General features: G+C 37.3%; 3 protein-coding genes and 1 long non-coding RNA gene across 4 annotated transcripts; 3 read left to right on the forward strand and 1 right to left on the reverse strand.

Moving 5' to 3' along the window:
- Positions 1-3,718: 3,718 nt before the first annotated feature.
- Positions 3,719-7,378, forward strand: LOC137726747 (uncharacterized). The gene is made up of 8 exons (XM_068465697.1): positions 3,719-4,013; positions 4,212-4,361; positions 4,484-4,618; positions 5,200-5,265; positions 5,825-5,878; positions 6,006-6,104; positions 6,629-6,701; positions 6,815-7,378. Exons 3-8 carry the CDS (start codon positions 4,523-4,525, stop codon positions 7,051-7,053), a joined length of 627 nt encoding a protein of 208 aa, XP_068321798.1. The 5' UTR covers positions 3,719-4,013; positions 4,212-4,361; positions 4,484-4,522; the 3' UTR covers positions 7,054-7,378.
- LOC137724721 (uncharacterized) lies at positions 3,816-4,316 on the forward strand. The gene is made up of 2 exons (XM_068463435.1): positions 3,816-4,013; positions 4,212-4,316. The coding sequence occupies exons 1-2, from the start codon at positions 3,816-3,818 to the stop codon at positions 4,314-4,316; spliced, it is 303 nt and encodes a 100-aa protein (XP_068319536.1).
- Positions 7,379-7,486: 108 nt separating the features above from the next.
- On the reverse strand, positions 7,487-8,989 carry LOC137726771 (deoxypodophyllotoxin synthase-like). The gene is made up of 3 exons (XM_068465734.1): positions 8,556-8,989; positions 8,150-8,471; positions 7,487-7,978 (listed from the first exon to the last, which is right to left on the reverse strand). The coding sequence occupies exons 1-3, from the start codon at positions 8,927-8,929 to the stop codon at positions 7,724-7,726; spliced, it is 951 nt and encodes a 316-aa protein (XP_068321835.1). The 5' UTR covers positions 8,930-8,989; the 3' UTR covers positions 7,487-7,723.
- Positions 8,990-13,096: 4,107 nt separating this feature from the next.
- On the forward strand, positions 13,097-15,662 carry LOC137727133 (uncharacterized). The gene is made up of 4 exons (XR_011067730.1): positions 13,097-13,282; positions 14,020-14,083; positions 14,792-14,868; positions 15,270-15,662. It is a non-coding gene; the product is annotated as an uncharacterized lncRNA (long non-coding RNA).
- Positions 15,663-17,389: the final 1,727 nt, after the last annotated feature.

Raw genomic sequence — 17,389 nt, forward strand, 5'->3', positions numbered from 1 at the left:
TAGTACTTTTAAATTTATTTTATTCCTCAAGTTACATCCGTGTAGTTATATATTTGTACCTCGCTTTGTATTGTCTAATGTATGCTAGCAGGTGTATTAGCGCGTTGTTACGAGATTTGAAATTTTATTCAAGATGTGGAAAGTTTTGAAAATATATATTGCAAAGAGTACTGTTTACTGTTTACATCCATATATAACATTCATGTAAAGTCTTGAAACTTTGGTTAAGCTAACAAAATTGGGATGTTGATGCACTATCCTCAAGAGTGTTATTTACATTTATACATTACATGAGAAATTGGGGATATTGGTCCTACCCAGCCTTAAAGAGTGCCTGCCCTTTTATGTCTAAAATTGTATAAAGTTCAAAACTAAAGGTTTGTTCCTGAAGACACTCAAATCTACAACTCTGATAATTGAATCTCTTTCATTCTCTGCGACAACATCAAAATGAAAATCAAAGAAAAATAAAATAAAAACAGAATCCAATCACTAGTTCAATCACATATGATATTAGATTTCATGCCCCCAACATATTTGATAATATACGTAGTCCCATACCAATACAAGCATGAAGAATGGAAAATTAAAATACGGAATGTATGGCCACACTAAACAGTAAATGGTGTACTTAAACCATGCTCATTCAAGAAGGAAAGGGATCCTCTCCAGATCCCTTTCATCAAATCCACCAATTCGGACTTTTGAAATTTGATCAAACGGCTAAAGTTATTATAACTTTTAAAGGACCCTCCTGTTTTTAGCCGTTATATCAAATTTTAAGAACCTAGATTGATGGATTTGGTGAAAAAGATCCGAAGATGATTCCTTTCCATTCAAGAAGGTCATGGCGCCACAACTGGAGAATCACTACCCCAGGCTATTCTTGTATTTACATTCTATAATGTTTATTTTTCTTCCAAAAACTTGCAATGGTTTGAGAGTGGAGAAGATGGAGAACGGACTCAACAGACAAACACATTATTCCTGAACACATTATTCCTGAACCCCCACAACCCCTTTTTCTATATCATGTTCTGATTAGTTTCCAGCCTCTCCCCCAGCTGCAAATTTAATCTCCGTAAGTTTTCATCTATAAAAGTGATATTTGGGATTCATAAACATAGAAATTCAGAATTTCCGCATAAAAAAAAAAAAAAAACCTTGAAAATTTGGACCTCAATTCCCAAGTTTAAATTTCGTGTAAATGTCACTTTCAAATTTATATAAGTGAGAGTTTACAAATAAAAAAAATTGCATATTCAAATTCTATTGTTTTTTTAAGTTAACCAAATAAGAAAATTTACAAATTCTAGAAAATAAAATTCCATAATTTAAAATTTCTTACGTAGTACGACGTGAATTGGCAATAAAAGTGGTTGCTGCCGAATTATTTCAAACTCATTTCTAATTGATTAATAAATACTTTTTATTATTTTTTTGTTCATAAAGTATTATTACAATTATGAAAATAAATTAATAATAATTGATTTGTTCGATTGCTTGGAGAATAAAATTTTAAAAAAGATCAAAGTGCCCTATAGGTTTTCGAACTTAAATTTTGTGATTAAAATTTAGGGTTAATCTCTGTTTACTACCTTGAAATTTCATGGTTTTTAACATTTGGTATATGAAATTTTTTTCATCCCAGAATCATACCTCAGGTCTTAATTTTGGGACAGTTTCATACATCCGTTAAGTTTTCCGTTAGAACTTCTGTTAACTGATGATGTGGCGCCATGTGGACAATAACTGAGCATCATGTGTCAATATGGGCCCATTTTAATATTAAAAAATACAAAAAAAAATTTTAATATAAAAAAAAAAAATTTCTAGGCCTCAACCCTCGACCTCCTCCCTCCCTTCTCTCAAAAGTTGGAGCTTCACCTCCACCACTACCACCAAGTTTCTGGGCCTAAATCCTCATTCCCCATCTCAGTACCTTTCCTCGTTGCTTGGCGTCTCCATTTTCTTCTCTGTCTCTTTTATTTATTGTCTTTCAACAAGCTTCAGAAAACCCTAGAGAGAGAGAGAGAGAGAGAGAGAGAGAGAGAGAGAATAGGAATATTTGAGCCGTTCAGAGCAATCAGCTACACAATCAGCTCCGAATCCACACTTCCGCCCTTTGCCTCATTCTTCGCTCGCCTCCCCGCCTTCGTAGTCCCCAAGTCCCAACCCCAATCCTCTTCCTCCGACCCTCTCTGGTCTGCAATCTACAAGATTCGATCCACATCCCCAATATGGCAACTTTCCATCTAACCTCTGCTCTGGCGACATCGGCTCCGTTTACTTGGTTGAGTTGAAGTCCCCTGGTGGGGCGCAGGGGTGCGTATTTGCGGCGAAGATGATGGACAAGAAGGGGTTGATTAGCTGGAGAAAGGAAAGGCGGGAGATGATAGGGTGTGCAGAGGAGAGAGGGGAGGGATAGGGCTGGGGGTTGCGAAGGTCGTCGGCCACCGAAATGATGACGTAGAAGACGAAAGGGAGGAGGTTGGGTGTGGGTTGCAGAGGGGGTTGGGTGAGGGTTGCAAGGGGTTGGGGGAAGTCGAAGATGGGTGGGACTTTGAGGCCCATAAATTTTATTTTATTTATATTAAATTTTTTTTGTATTTTTTAATATTAAAGTGGGCCTATATTGACACGTGGCGCTCATTTATTGTTCACGTGGATGCCACGTCATCAGTTAACAGAATTTTTAACGGAAAACTTAACGGATGTATGAAACTGTCCCAAAATTAAGACTTGAGGTATGACTCTGGGATGAAAAAAACTTCATGTATCAAATGTTGAAAACCACGAAACTTCAGAATAGTAAACAGAGATTAACCCTAAAATTTAACATCTCTTTTGAAGACACTCTTGAGATTTTGTAGTGGGGAGAAAAGAAAAGCTAGGGATGATACTGTTTGTGCCGCCACCATCAGATTCCCCTATGTTTCATCTATTTATCTGTTAAGTATCACAAGTCAAACATGTGACTCACATTTGAGGGCAAAATGGCCATGTCGTGTCCCAAATAGCCAAACCCCAAGCATTGTTTGGCAAAGTGAATTGTGAAAAAGCCTTGTTTGGCAGAATGAATTGTCATGGACCGAGTTCGTTTGAAAAGTGTTTTTAAATAACTAAAAGCATTTTTATAGAAAAATATTTTAAAACAAATTTCAAGTAAAAATGTAAGTTAATCATAGAATAATACTTCAAGCATTTTCACTCATGTAACAGCATTTCCCAAACAAGTCATGAAACGGTTGTGGAAACTTTTAAATTGGCCTAAAGTTGAATTAAGTATGGAGTAAAATTCTCTTCCCTCATAATTTCTCTCCTCTCCCTCCTTTCTTATTTAAACCGTTAAAATTAAATCACATCAATATCTTGTTTTAAATTTTTTGCATAAAGAAAAAGATTAAAAAAAAGTGCGAGAAGACTGGAGAGGAGAGGAGAGAATGAACATACGGAACATGATATATACATAAACAGACCCTTTAAGGGAAGGGATCCCCATTTTTCAAAAAAAATGGGCATACTCCTCTTGACCGTTAGATTTGACTTTAATGAAATTCTGTGGTTGAGATTAAATCACAGGCCATAAAATCTCAACCACAAGATTTCATTAAAATCAAATCTAACGGTCAAATGTCCTCATTTTTTTTTTTTTTAAATGGGATCCCTCCTCTTAAAGCTTCGTATACATAAATATATCGATTAAGTTAGGGAGATGAGAAATTTTGACTACTAAATTCCTGTGAAATTTTGATCAGAAGAGAAGCAAATCGAGTTGAATCAAGGAGATTTACGGTTTTCGAAGAGCATCAAAGATGGGAGAACGTAAGGTTCTTAACAAGTACTATCCGCCGGACTTCGACCCCTCGAAGCTGCCCGGGATCAGGAGGCCAAAGAATCAGCAGATAAAGGTGCGGATGATGCTTCCGACGAGCATTCGCTGCAACACCTGCGGCAATTACATCTACAAAGGCACCAAATTTAATTCTCGCAAAGAAGATGTCGTTGGAGAGGTTTATGGGTCGTTCTTCAGTCACTAGGATTTTTAATTGCATAGCCTGATTCGATTTGATTTGATTTCTTGGGTTTTTTTTTTTTTTTGTTTTTGTTTTTGAGAATGTGGGAATTGGTGTTTGATAGATTTGTTTAGGTTTAATAGGGTTTTTGTTATGTTGTGTGAACTGGGTTATTGATGGTTTTATCATTTGCAGACGTATTTGGGAATTCAAATATTCAGATTTTACTTCAAACGTACCAAGTGCTCTGCCGAGCTCGCGATGAAGACAGACCCCCAGAATTCTGACTATGTTGTTTAGGCCGGTGCGACACGTAATTTTGAACCCTGGCGCAATGAAGATGAGGTAAAACAGAAACAAAAATGACGACTTTCCACTTACCGTGTTCTTTCATGTTTTCAGGTTCTCTTATGCTGTGATGAACATTGCTTAACCGCTTGATTTGTATATTTGTTTTTTCTTTTCAGGAAGTAGATAAGGAGAAACAGAAAAGGGAGTCCGAAGAAATGGGAGATGCCATGAGAGCCTTGGAGAATAGAACACAGGATTCAAAAAGAGAGATGGACGTCATGGCTGCCTTGCATGAGATGAAGTCCATGAAGGTAGATGTCTCAGTAGATGTTTGTCTACTGATATGTCGTACAATTTTATTCTTTTGTAATTTGATCGATGTATGGGCATAATGTAGGGCTGGTTTGGTATTGCTGTGCTTTGAAAAAAAGCTGATTCTGATGTGCTGTGAGAATAAGCTGATGTGAAATAAAGCAGCAAAGTGTTTGGTAAACTTTTTTTGTAAAAGTGCTTTTGAAAAAAAAAACAGTATTATAGTGTTTGATAAACTTTTATGTAAAACAGATGTGAAAAAAAGCCAATTTTTCAAAGCTGGGTTTTGCAGCTTTTTGTTTTTGGCTTTTTTTCACCCAAAACTGTGAAAAAAAGCTGAAGCTGAATGTTTACCAAACACAAAAACAACTCCCAGTTTTTTTTTATACCAATTTTTTTCAAAATCACCTCAGTACCAAACCAGGTCATGATCATGCAGTTCTGCCATTAAATTGTAATGCACGACTTTTCTGTTTCTGTCAGTACGTATATGAATAATATGTTATGCATTTATTCAATTCCTTTGTGTCGGCTGCATGTCAATATCCTCTGATACTAATACAAGGTTTATGGTTTTCAGTCCAGGCATGCGACTGTGAGTGTGGATGCTATGTTGGAGGCTTTGAAACAAACATCCGCGCAAAAGGTACGATGTATAAGCGGTTCATATCTAGGCCAATTTAAACTTTAAACCAATAAATACACATGCATGTTTATATGGTATTGCTCCCTGTCCAGTGTCATATATTGTGTTATACGCTTGTGGATTTGTTTAGTTGTTGTAATGCAGAAACATGTAGGAGCATGGTTCCTTAAGTGAGCAATACTTGCAGCTCTGATGTTGTGGTTTCCATTAATTTGTTATAACATCAAGTAATTCAGGCTACAATAATTATATAACCAAAGAAATTTGATAGGCTTCTTGTGCCAACTTATTTAATGTGTTGGAAGTGAGTCAAATTATCTTCGTGTCCTGAACCATGGGTAAACCAAAAACCTGATGTGTTTAATTTAATGAAACGTGATACATTACCTTGGAAGGTGAATGTAAAGGATTGAAGAGTTTTATTATTTACATATACTTGGTACTTTCAAACAAAATTGTACTTGTTTGTGCCTTCATTTTTATCTTGAACTTGCTCTGCTACTTGTGTAGTCTCAGTTTTATTATTAGTGAATTTAACAAAGATAGATGTTTTGAACAGGAAAAAAGGATTGAAGAGGAGGATGAAGCAGTCATAAAATCAATAGTATTCCATGTTAGTATTTACGCACTACTGTGTTTTATGTCCAACTTAATTCTCCTTGATCATTTTTTTTCTTTTATTTTTACTTTTCTTTCTTGTGGGCTGTTTGTTTCTAATACAACCGAACAAATTTATGCAGAACTCTAAAGATTATATTAAAAGAATTCACGATGAAGATTTAGATGATGAAGAAGATATGATTGTGCCTTTAAGTGGCAACGGTGAAACCTCACTGAAGGTACGCCATGTTAGTTGCTTGATATATACATGTTGGCATCTTATCAAAGAGTGCATACAGTGTGTTGGACTTTTGGTTCTAGATCCAGCTCTACTTTATGTGGTTTTTTATCCTCATCCTGGTATGGTGTATCACAAGTGTGCGGTTTTTGTTATTGGTGTTTATCCTGTGTTCTTATATACTCATCTAGAAATTGCATGATGATTCTTGCAAGTACGATAATCAAGATAACTAAGATTTATACTTCATCCATCCACTCCTCTCTTTCCAACCCTGTGCTATTCTGCAATTGTGTCAAGGGGAAAAATTTCGTAGCGTCTGCATTTGCAATTGAAAATCGATTCTGGTTTCTAGAAGTCAGGCATCCTGTGGAGGGAAATGAATAAATTCCTTGTTGTGTGGGCTATAGACCCTCAACTTGCTTAATAACAATCAACACATTTTCTGTTGCAACTATTATCTGCTTGTTGTGTAACTGACAATGGTAAGCTTATAATGTTTGTTTGCATATATTTTCCATGCAGCGGAAAAAGCTTACTCACGGGCTTCCTAACAATTCAACAGATTGGTTGACAAACAGCAGTATTTCTGATAGAGGTAGTTCAGACAACACATGCAGATTGTTCTCGCCCCTGAATCAATCATTTGTTTCTTTCTGGATTCTGTCCATTTGACATTATTGAGCGTTTTTGTTATTTTTCTATTGACAGGGAATCGAAATGGCTCAGAAACTGCTAAATTCCCTTTTAAGTCCTCGACTGTTAGGGTTGCTGTAGTTAAGAAACCAGTTGTAGCTGAAGGTAAAAAGTCAGTGGAAGCAGAAGACACGAAGAAACAATCGGGAGAGGAGGTTCAAAATTCAACAAAACCAGATAAGAGTAAAACCAATGCTACAACCAATGTATTACAATCATTGTGCCAATATGACAGTGACGATAGTGAGGAATGATTAGTTGGGATTATGTTTTGATTCCATAATCAAATGCTTTGAGGAATTCCTTTTACTATATTCTTCATCTTCATCTATAATGGTTCTCTTCTGAATTGGTTATAATTATTGCTACGGTTTCAAATAGGAATTCGTACTTGCTGAATCCTCTTGCTATTGGAGTACCGTCACAAAAAATAGTGTTTTGTCGGTTGCTTGCATGAAACATGGTTTCATTCCCCCCGTGGGGCAATGTTATTTGAAGAGAAACTTACACATGATATTGTAGGTATTGAAATGTAACTCTATAATGACGGTGAATTTGTTTCATGCAAGTCTTTCACTTACAGAGTTGTTGGTTCAAATATTCTCCTCTCTAATCCATATTCCTGCCACATTTCAAAAGGATGAACAAAAGCCTACGAAAGGTAGTATCTTCTCATGTGAAGATGACGTTGGCGAGGACAGTTCCTTCTTCCTTATTAACCTCCCAACGTCATCTTTTTGCATGAGAACAAACTGTCGATATCAAAAGAAAAAATCTCTCTTTCATTCGTATTAAAATCAACAAACAAACACATCTTTATTTCACTTTCAAAACTAAAATGAAAATCTGTAGAATGCGCATATATAGCGCATAAGGCCAAGTTATTTGTTACACGATTTTATATCTCGACAACAACCATAAATTTTAGTTTTCAACTTCGATGCCGCAGTAAGCTTTGATACGGGAAGCTGCCTTCTTGGACTCTGCTGAAGCATGAAATCGTGTATAGCCACGACTGTCGCATGGATTATACAGCAGTGGGTGCTCATCGTCCACTATTTCTTTTGGTACTTGTATGACTCCATTGTTGAATGTAAACAGACCGAGAGAGAATCTTGTCTTGTCCCCGCGATGTTTTACTCGATGTTGGCAAGCTTTTATTCTGTCGTTGCTCCATACCTGAATCCAAATAAAAGAAATATGTTTCGTAATTTACTACTTGCATCATTATTAATATCTTATCTTTGTTATACATATTATATTGTGCTACGACGAGCATTTTTTTTTCGTATATGTGACGGTACGTTATTCGTAAAGGATGGAACGACCGCATTTAAAGTTTGGACTCACCTGCAATCCTTCGGCTGCCATGAATAAGAAGTGCGAAGGTACTGACTCGATATTAATCCAATCACCTTCCTTTGTTTTAACCTCCAACCCACTAACATCATGCTGAACAACTATGGTTGTGAAGTTATTGTCTGTATGCATTGGAAACCTTAACGTAGTATTAGTGTCCTCCGGCACCTTATATTTGATGAATCTAAGGAGGTGACTGTTGCAACAAGCAACAGACTCGTATTCGTTTCCTACCCCATAGCTGTCGAATATCATTTGTCCTACTGTTCGTTCCAAATCAGCTAATAACTGGCCAAATGAATCTGTGGTTTCACTGCACCGAAACAACGAAGAAAAAGTTCGTGTAAACAACAAATAACCATGTATAAATGATACGCAATTGAAGTTACCAACTCACCAGAAGTTTTTCTTTCCAGCAGGCCACATCAGATTCTTGAACTTGTGAGTTGCCTGGGGGGATGTCACATTATCGATGCACAAGCTCTCGTAGAGTGGAATGGCGGGGTTTGGACCCATATACCCATGATATGGTTGCTCACCAACGTTCTTTACCTTGTTTTCTAAGGGAACCTCAAACAGATCTGCGGCCTGGCCGAAGATGTTGTTGTGAAGCTCTGGAGAAATTTGATCGTACTGTGCGACGAAAGAGCCGTATTCTTCGAGTGCAGAGCGGACTTGTTTGGCGGTGGACAACCAAGAACTTGATCCGGGCTTCAAGTCTTCGGCAGAGAAGTTGATAGTAGGAAGCTTGGGAGGTGCTAGGGAACCCATTTCACTAAATAATTAAACCCTAAACTTTGGTAATCTGTTACTCTAACTAGCTTGTGGAAATAAAACTGATGGATATGCAAACATGCAGTGTTGCATATGCTGCTTTTATAGTGGCTGTTCGTGCAGGTTGTTTTCCAGAAAAATCGAGCATGTGAGTAGTTAGTCATTGACTACAGACGTGTCAAACATTTCTACTATAAGAGGGTGACGTGGCAGTAGGGGAGGCCTCGATTGAAATTATAAGAGCAACAGATACTATCAGCCTTCAGAATTGAAATGTTTAATTTAGGTACGTGTAGTCAATTTTGTTCTAATATATTATCTGGTAAACTTGGACTTTTCAATTCTTGTTTAGAGAAAGTAGAACCCATAATTCACTTGATGAAATGTTTTGCAATCTTATTGTTTACATTGTTGAAGGGCTGATGAATAGCTGGGGAAGAAACACTTAAGGAATATTCTGATTTTTTGTAAGAATGAATTTATTAGTTGAACGCCACTTTATGGAATATATATGTGTAGGGGACCAGTGACATTATTTTTTTTACATAACTTTAATCCACGATTTTGTAGAGTCTAATTTGTAATATATTTCAATGATTCGAACAATCTATCTTTTAGGTTTTCCTTCAAATATTATGTCTATAAAAAAATTTAAAATCTGAAACATTGTGAGGGTTGGATTAAAAGTTTGTAATTTATTTGTAGAACTATATTCGTTTATTTTTTTCACTGTAAATAAATGTCTTAATAATTTGAATTTGTCTAATTTTTTACAAAAAAATAATTTATGAATAATATGAAAGATAGAATGACACACCCCGACCGAGATCAGGGCGTGCTGGCCGTCACACGAAGGTGACATAACCATGTGCACGTGCGGAAGCTAATAAGATAGTAATATAAAAAGTACGAATAATTTAAAAACTAGCATACAAAGTACTAAAACAGGTGCTAGCGTAAGTGAGATACAAATTCAAAGCAAGACTACAACAGTCCAAAAGAAAAGTTGCGACAAAAGTACACCCGAAGGTGACCCTACGCTGGTGAGTGTCTGTCAGAAAAGTCGGAAGAACCCTCTGGGAAACCACCGAACTTGTTAAGCAACTAGAACCTGGAGGGGCGCAAAACAAAAGCGTGAGTGGGCAAAAACAACTCTTTTCTAAAACCATTTAGTAAAATACTTTCTAACCCCTCACCGTAAAACCTGTATACTTCCCAGAAGATAACATATATACGTATGTATAGATATGCCAATCATGCTCAAGAATATGTCATGTCGAATCCTCATAATAAAATGCAAGTGCTCAGGTATAAATCAAATCAATAACATGTAATCTGGCAGCCGGAGTCACCTAACGTGACCTGTACGGCTGCATATAGAGCTCAAATCTCAAAATCTATAACTGAACCTGCCCACGAGTCGGAACCACCTAAAGTGGTCTGTACGACAGGCCTGGGTGTAATACATATATACGCTCTAGTGCTACGATCACGTGAAGGCTGTGCGAATAATCGCGGGTCACCTACGAGTCGGAACCACCTAATGTGGTCTGTACGACAGGACTGTGCACCTAACTTGGATCCAAGCTGAGCGTGTGGTGCGGGAGGTGAACATCACGTGAAGGACTGTGCCCTACTCTGGGCGGGAGCACTAACACCGGGGGTGCAGGTTATGAGCTCTCTAAGCATCTCAAACTACTGCTGAATGTAAATATGAACAACACTTACCTGGCACTTACCTGTGCGTCCACAGCACCCAATATGCATATGTATATATATATATGCAACTACTAACATAACCAACGATGCATGAATAATGACAATGTAACGCATGGCATAACTAATAAACATTAATTCAATTTCTGGGAAAATATAGTATATAGGTATATACGGAAAACCAAAAGCCCACTCACTGGTAAGTGGAAGGGTCGTAGCCCCCCTGCCTTGAGTGCGCACGCTCGTCCTTGGGGTACGTGTCACCTATATGCGAAATAACTATAAAAACATTAACTTTAAAGCACATAACCAACTTCTCGTAATAACTTCTCATACATTGCTCAAAATGGACAAATGAATATACCAACGTGCTCTACACAACCTCAGGATCACAACCATATTTTTAGAAAAAATTTCCTCCGCCACACGCGCCCCCACGCGCCGGCCAAGGCACGGCCACACATGCCTGGCACGCTGACGGCGTCAACTGACGCCGTGAGGAATATTCCGTTAGTTCTAACGGATTCCGTCAACGGCGTCAGGAGGCTCGCCGGAGAAGGTGACGGAATATTCCGTCAAATCTGACGGAATATTCCTGACGCCGTTGACGGAATCCGTTAGAACTAACGGAATATTCCTCACGGCGTCAGTTGACGCCGTCAGCGTGCCAAGCACGTGCCTGCGCGTGGGGGCGCGTGCGGCGGAGGAAATTACGAGTTTCTGGTTATGCCGTTTGGGTTGACGAATGCACCAGCTGCTTTCATGAATTTAATGAACCGGGTGTTCCAGCCTTACTTGGATAGATTTGTTATTGTCTTCATCGACGACATTCTGGTGTATTCTAAGTCGAAGGCGGAGCATGTTCGACATCTTACTTTGGTGTTGAAGAGGTTGAGGGAACACCAATTGTATGCTAAGTTTAGCAAGTGCCAGTTCTGGTTAGATCAAGTTGCGTTTGTTGGGCACGTCATTTCTGCTCAGGGTATTCTAGTTGACCCTCAGAAGGTCGCAGCTGTGGAGAGTTGGGAGCAACCGCGAACCGTCACCGAGGTGAGAAGTTTCCTTGGTTTGGCGGGGTATTATCGGAGATTCGTTAAGGATTTTTCGGTGATTGCCTTGCCACTAACGAGGTTAACGAGGCCTTTTGGGAGCTCACTGGCTTCGGGTTCCATTGGAACTCCGAAATTAAGCGAGAAAGGGGCTAGAGCAATCCCATGATGGGTGACCCACTGGGAAGTTGTTCGTGAGTTCCCAAAAACAAAACCGTGAGGGAATGGTAAGCCCAAAGCGGACAATATCGTGCTACGATGGTGGAGTGGGCCCAGGAAGTGATCCGCTTGGGCCGGGATGTGACATAGAAGGTTCGAATACAGGTTAGCTTGGGTGAAGATTTATTCGGGTACAGATTAGCTTGCCCTATATATATATAGATTGCTTAAGGGGAGGGATTCCTATTTTTTCAAAAAAATAGGGACACGCTCCCCACCGTTAGATTGATTTTAATGAAATTATGTGGTTGAGATTAAAATACAAGCTACACAATCTCAACCACACAATTTCATTAAAGTTAAATCCAATGATGGGGAGAGTGTCCCTATTTTTTTTAGAAAAATAAGCATTCCTCCCCTTGAACAATCTGTACATGTATATATATATATATATATGTATATGTATATGTATGTGTGTGTGTGTATATATATATATATATATATATATATTCGTTTCGAATTATAAAGCAACTTTCCGCCAAACCTTTCTAGAATAAGATGGCCAAGCGTTCAATGTATTTGAACTCAAAATATATAAACATGGAGAATATTCTTCGAGACTTTGCAAGCTACGATCCTCTTCTGATTTACTCTTTCTCAGGATCTAAGTGTTTCGATAGGAACATGACTCCTTAAATTAATTATGTTACAATATTTATAATATATAGCGTTTGAGAAAATTTATATGTGTACGAAATCTTCTAGTGATTATAATAAAAAATTACATTCTTATAATTATTGAAAATTTTCTTATTAAAAAGGTTAAAATTTCTACCATAAAATTGATTGTTAATATGAAGAGTATAATGACTTTTTGTAACAACCCATTTCAAAAATTTCATTTTAATTAATTAAAATTACTAAAATACGCTTAATTATGTGAAGGTTGACATCCGTTGACCTTCGCCTGATGACATGTTGGAATTGTTCTTATATTTTATTTTCGTAACTCTAGTCGATAAGAACGCGTAGGCGTGATCGGAATCGAATGCAAAGTCAAAACGAAACTTGTACGAAATTTTGAACGTAAAGGCATTCCGGTAATCTCACAAGTGGAGATTTTCCCCACTTTTGGACCTTTACATGGGTGACATGTGGCACCCTCTGTTTGTTGCCTTTTTCTTTCCCCTCCCGTGAATCTTTCTCTAGAACTCTCCCTCATTCTCTCCTATCCCTCTCTTCCGTCTTTCCTCTCCAGCGAACCAAGCATATACATACACCCACACCTACAAACAACAACCACAACGGTCACCACACCATCAACATCATTTCCCCTACGAGTTCTACGAACCCAGAATAAGGAGAAACCCTGATTTCTCACTGTGCAAAAAGGTGATCCGGTGAGTTCTCACCATTTTTCGACGAGGTAAGCTCAATAACTACTCCAAATCTTTACAGATCGTGTTTAGAACTATACTTAGGTAATCTTTTAGACAAGTTGGTATTGTTTGGATGCAAAGAGAACGAGAAATATATTTCCAGTTTTCCGGCGAGATTTTGTGGCTTACCAGCCATTTTTCGGTTGATCCCGACGTCAACTCCACTTCATCTTGGTACGACTCGAATCCTCACTCTCCTAGCTTCGTTTTAGTTTTTGAATGGTGAGCTTTGGTTAAGTTTTGCCACCAAAACGGAGTCAGGGAAGATTTCCCGGCCAAAACTCCAGTTATCTCTTTCATTGGTCCGGTGACCCGCGAGTGGAAACCAGGTCGAGCCCAAACCATAACCCTGAACCGGCCCAAAAACCCATATGGAGCCAACCTAAACCTTTAGGCCAGGCATCACATTAGCCTAGGCCCAACCTGATTCCCTTAGCCTATGCCTAATAATTTGAGCCTAAACCAAAGCCCAAAACCTAAATTGAGAACTGGCCCAACCTAGAAACCCAATCCACGGTCGGTGCGTGAATCGCACGTGGAGCACACGCGTCTCAGCCGCCGCCTACGACGACATCGGCGACTCAACTCGGCGGGTGGCGGCGCGTGGGTGTACCCAAGGTCCATCCTTAGGTTTTTCGACGTGCCGAGTCTTAATCCATTGTCTGTTTCCTAAAATTCGACCGTTTTGGTAAAGTTTTATTAAATGTACTCTCTTTATGTTTAGGTGCAACGGAAGGAAGTGATCCAGTCCATTCTAGTTTGAGCAGCTCTTCGATAAAACAGTACTTGTGAGTGGACCTCTTCCTACTTGCTTTGTGGACTTTTATAATTATGGTAGTTGATTTATCGAAATTACATTTTATTAATGGTATTGAATTATGGGATTTGCATATATGGATTTCTATGGTTTTCGAATACCATTTTACGAACATGAATTATTTTATGGATTTCATGATTACGATTTATCTTGGATTATGAGATGAGATTTTGAGCTTATGAGCTCCAAATTTGATGTGAGACTTTTGAGATATGTTTTTGGTACTTACCTAGTGGGTTATCATACGGCACATCCGCACACCATGGGTATAGATGTCTATGGCCATAGGACACAGTTGATGAGGAAGAGTGAGATATGATATATGATATACCCCTAGCTTCACTACCGAAAGCAGTGTCGGTGTGGATGTTATGCTATTTTATACAGCTTCACCTTCGGGTGATGGACATGTTATTCGGCTTCACCTTTCGGGTGATGGACAGGTACTACCTTCGGGCGACTATGATACCCCTAGTAGAGTACTTCACTGATACGATTTATAGATGTTTTACGAATGTTTTACATGGCATGCTAGGGTTTTTATAAAACCTATATGTAGTATTATATATGTGTTTTCAAAATAGGGGGTTAGTATGTTCTGAAATAAACTGGTTTTTCGTATTATTACTATTATTATAAACTTTGGTCCACTCACATTTTCTATTTTGCGCCCCCTCAGGACATAGTGACGAAGAGTACAACCCGAGCTTCGAGGCTTTTCCCTACCAGTGATCCTGCTTACTTCCATTTACATATGTCCGTTCTTGACTCTTGTAAATTGATATTCACTTTTCTTTAGCACTCTGTTTATTGGTATGCTCTGGACATATTGCATCTTTTACTTCGGATTTGAAATCGTTGATCTTTCTGTTCGTTCATGTGGATTTTGCATCATTATTATTGTCACTTAGCATTGATGGTTCTGTATCGTTCCTATTTGTTTTACGATTTTTAGTTTACATGTCCTTTTATATTCTTACTTGCTCCTTATCATTCGTGTTGTTCATACACTTAGGGCTTTCGTCACTCTTGAGTGTCGGCCCGCACATGCTATCCAGGTGTCATTTGGATATTTAGGATGGGGTGTGTCACCTTTACCATATTTATAACTGAATAAGAGGTTTTATTTATGATTAATTGTGCATTATTCTTTTCAGGTTATTTAGAAGGGCTATTAATGAACACCAAACAATTTGAAATCGTATAAAAGAATGACTCGTGTGCTTGATCTAGATAAAATGACTTAAGCCATCTCGAAACCAGCCGATCAAATTTATCCAAATTCTAATGAAAGTAAGTCGTACTCTTTTTCATTTATAAGTGAGATATTTTAAGTTAGAATTTTGTGAATGACGAGTTCAATACCAGTTTATTCTCTCATCCTTAATGTAAATGTATATCGTTGTATTAAAAAAATTACATTATATACATGCATACCCCATAACAAACTAAATCACTTAAGACTTCATTTTTTAATATTTGCTTTAAAACAACAAACACAAGGTTTTGCCATAAAGCTAATTAGTAATATAGAAAGTATCTCAATTATTTATAAGCACATAAAATGTCCCTCGTCCCATTAATGCATGATTCGTTCTCAACAATATTCTACCAAGCATATCAAGTTTTGAGCTGTAGTTTGTATAATATGGATCTAAAAAATAAATAAATATCGGCCGTCGTCTACCATCTTACGGACCTCTTTTTAACACACAAAATGATACAACTAAACATATTATTAATTACCAATCAACTAAATGATCTTGACAGTAAGAATATCTCAATTTTAGACAAAGACAGAATATATTGAGTCTTCATTATTCTAATATTTTCTTTTTGGTCAAATAATAAACTTGCTATCTGGCATCATCATGCACGATTGTTTATACAGAATTTTCAAACCTCTTTTATTTATTATTTTTTTATCAGATGTAAATTGAGCATCCCGCCGCCGCAGCTGTTTACAACGTACAGCTGGGGATTCATGTCATATTTGTTAGCGGTGGTAAACTCGGCACTATGTAACGTCGGTAGTCGTTGCCTGTTCGGGTTATCTTTTATTTTTAATTGAGCTTTCATACTCTTTTAGGTCATTTTGTTTGTTATTATTATTATTATTATTATTTTTATCTTTATGCTGCCTCTTTTATTGAATTTGTAGAAATTGTGTTGTATGTTTTTTGGCTAATAAATTACATATCAAATTTTTATTAGGATCTTAAATTTACTATCTACGATATTTCCTTGTATCTCTGAAATTCATGTCAACAAACAAAAAAGTACATAAAAAACATGCTTCTGACGCATTACGACATTTCCTTGTATCCCTGAAATTCATGTCGACATACAAAAAAGTCCATAAAATCATGCTTCTGAAGATACAATTGTCATATAAATTCTTGTCCAAAAAACAGTGAATAGTCAATATTCTTGTTTTAAAAAAAATGAGAATTTGTTGTGGGCTAATTCAGTCAAATAATCTTCGAAAGGTTGTAAAAGTGGAAGATCCATAAAAGAAAGGAGATCGTGTTCAAGCTTATTTGCTAGTTTGTTCTGTTGCTACTCAATATTTTCTTCTACTTTTTTTTTTTGTTGAAATATTTTCTTCAACTTTTCGATTCTTAATTTACGAGGAAGATGAAGTTACATTTGTAATCTTTTGCGCAATTGCATTGTCATTTAGTATTTAATACGTGCATAAACTCAATTGCAGGTCATTTATTAACAAAAGAAAAACTCATAGACAATTTTCGAGATATAAAAAAAAGACGAGCATCATATTAATTGAATGCACTGATTTTTCTTGTGTAAAAATTGAAAATTTTCTTGTAACTTGTTTTATGTTTTGACCTCATGCATGAAGTGCTAGCTCCGCCACTGGACATGGTTATTCATTAAAATATTTCGTCTACTCCCTTTCAACTTCGTTTTTCAGTGGAAGTGTTTCCCTTGGCGTTGGTCCAATATTCTCATCTATAATCCTTGTTTCGTTCACCAATACTACTTTCATTCCAAAAGGAGCCCTATTTAGAATGTTGTTCTAATGAGGAGATGACGTTCGGGAGGACATTTTTGCCCTAGTATTCGGGCTCCCGAGAAATCATTAAAACGCAGTAGATATATAATTTTAAGTTTTCTCCCGCTTTTTAATAAAAGAGAGAAAAGAAAGAATATGAAGAGGATGAGTACAAGGTAGAAGAAAGTGAAGGGAAAGAATGTGAATCCGAAACCGAATTGAAAATTAATCAAACCCTTATAGAGAAAAAATACACAAAGT

Source organism: Pyrus communis, chromosome 2 (genome assembly GCF_963583255.1).
Source record: "Pyrus communis chromosome 2, drPyrComm1.1, whole genome shotgun sequence".
In the NCBI taxonomy this organism is placed as follows: Eukaryota; Viridiplantae; Streptophyta; class Magnoliopsida; order Rosales; family Rosaceae; genus Pyrus; species Pyrus communis.

Excerpts from the sequence above, each read along its gene's own strand:
- LOC137726771 (XM_068465734.1), bottom strand. The coding sequence starts at position 8,929 with ATGGGTTCCCTAGCACCTCCCAAGCTTCCTACTATCAACTTCTCTGCC. Across the intron at positions 8,472-8,555 it reads GCTGGAAAGAAAAACTTCTG|TGAAACCACAGATTCATTTG; the intron begins GTGAGTTGGTAA and ends GTTTCGGTGCAG. Across the intron at positions 7,979-8,149 it reads TGGCAGCCGAAGGATTGCAG|GTATGGAGCAACGACAGAAT; the intron begins GTGAGTCCAAAC and ends ATTTGGATTCAG.
- LOC137724721 (XM_068463435.1), top strand. The coding sequence starts at position 3,816 with ATGGGAGAACGTAAGGTTCTTAACAAGTACTATCCGCCGGACTTCGAC. Across the intron at positions 4,014-4,211 it reads AAGAAGATGTCGTTGGAGAG|ACGTATTTGGGAATTCAAAT; the intron begins GTTTATGGGTCG and ends TATCATTTGCAG.
- LOC137726747 (XM_068465697.1), top strand. The coding sequence starts at position 4,523 with ATGGGAGATGCCATGAGAGCCTTGGAGAATAGAACACAGGATTCAAAA. Across the intron at positions 5,266-5,824 it reads AACAAACATCCGCGCAAAAG|GAAAAAAGGATTGAAGAGGA; the intron begins GTACGATGTATA and ends TGTTTTGAACAG. Across the intron at positions 6,702-6,814 it reads CAGCAGTATTTCTGATAGAG|GGAATCGAAATGGCTCAGAA; the intron begins GTAGTTCAGACA and ends TTCTATTGACAG.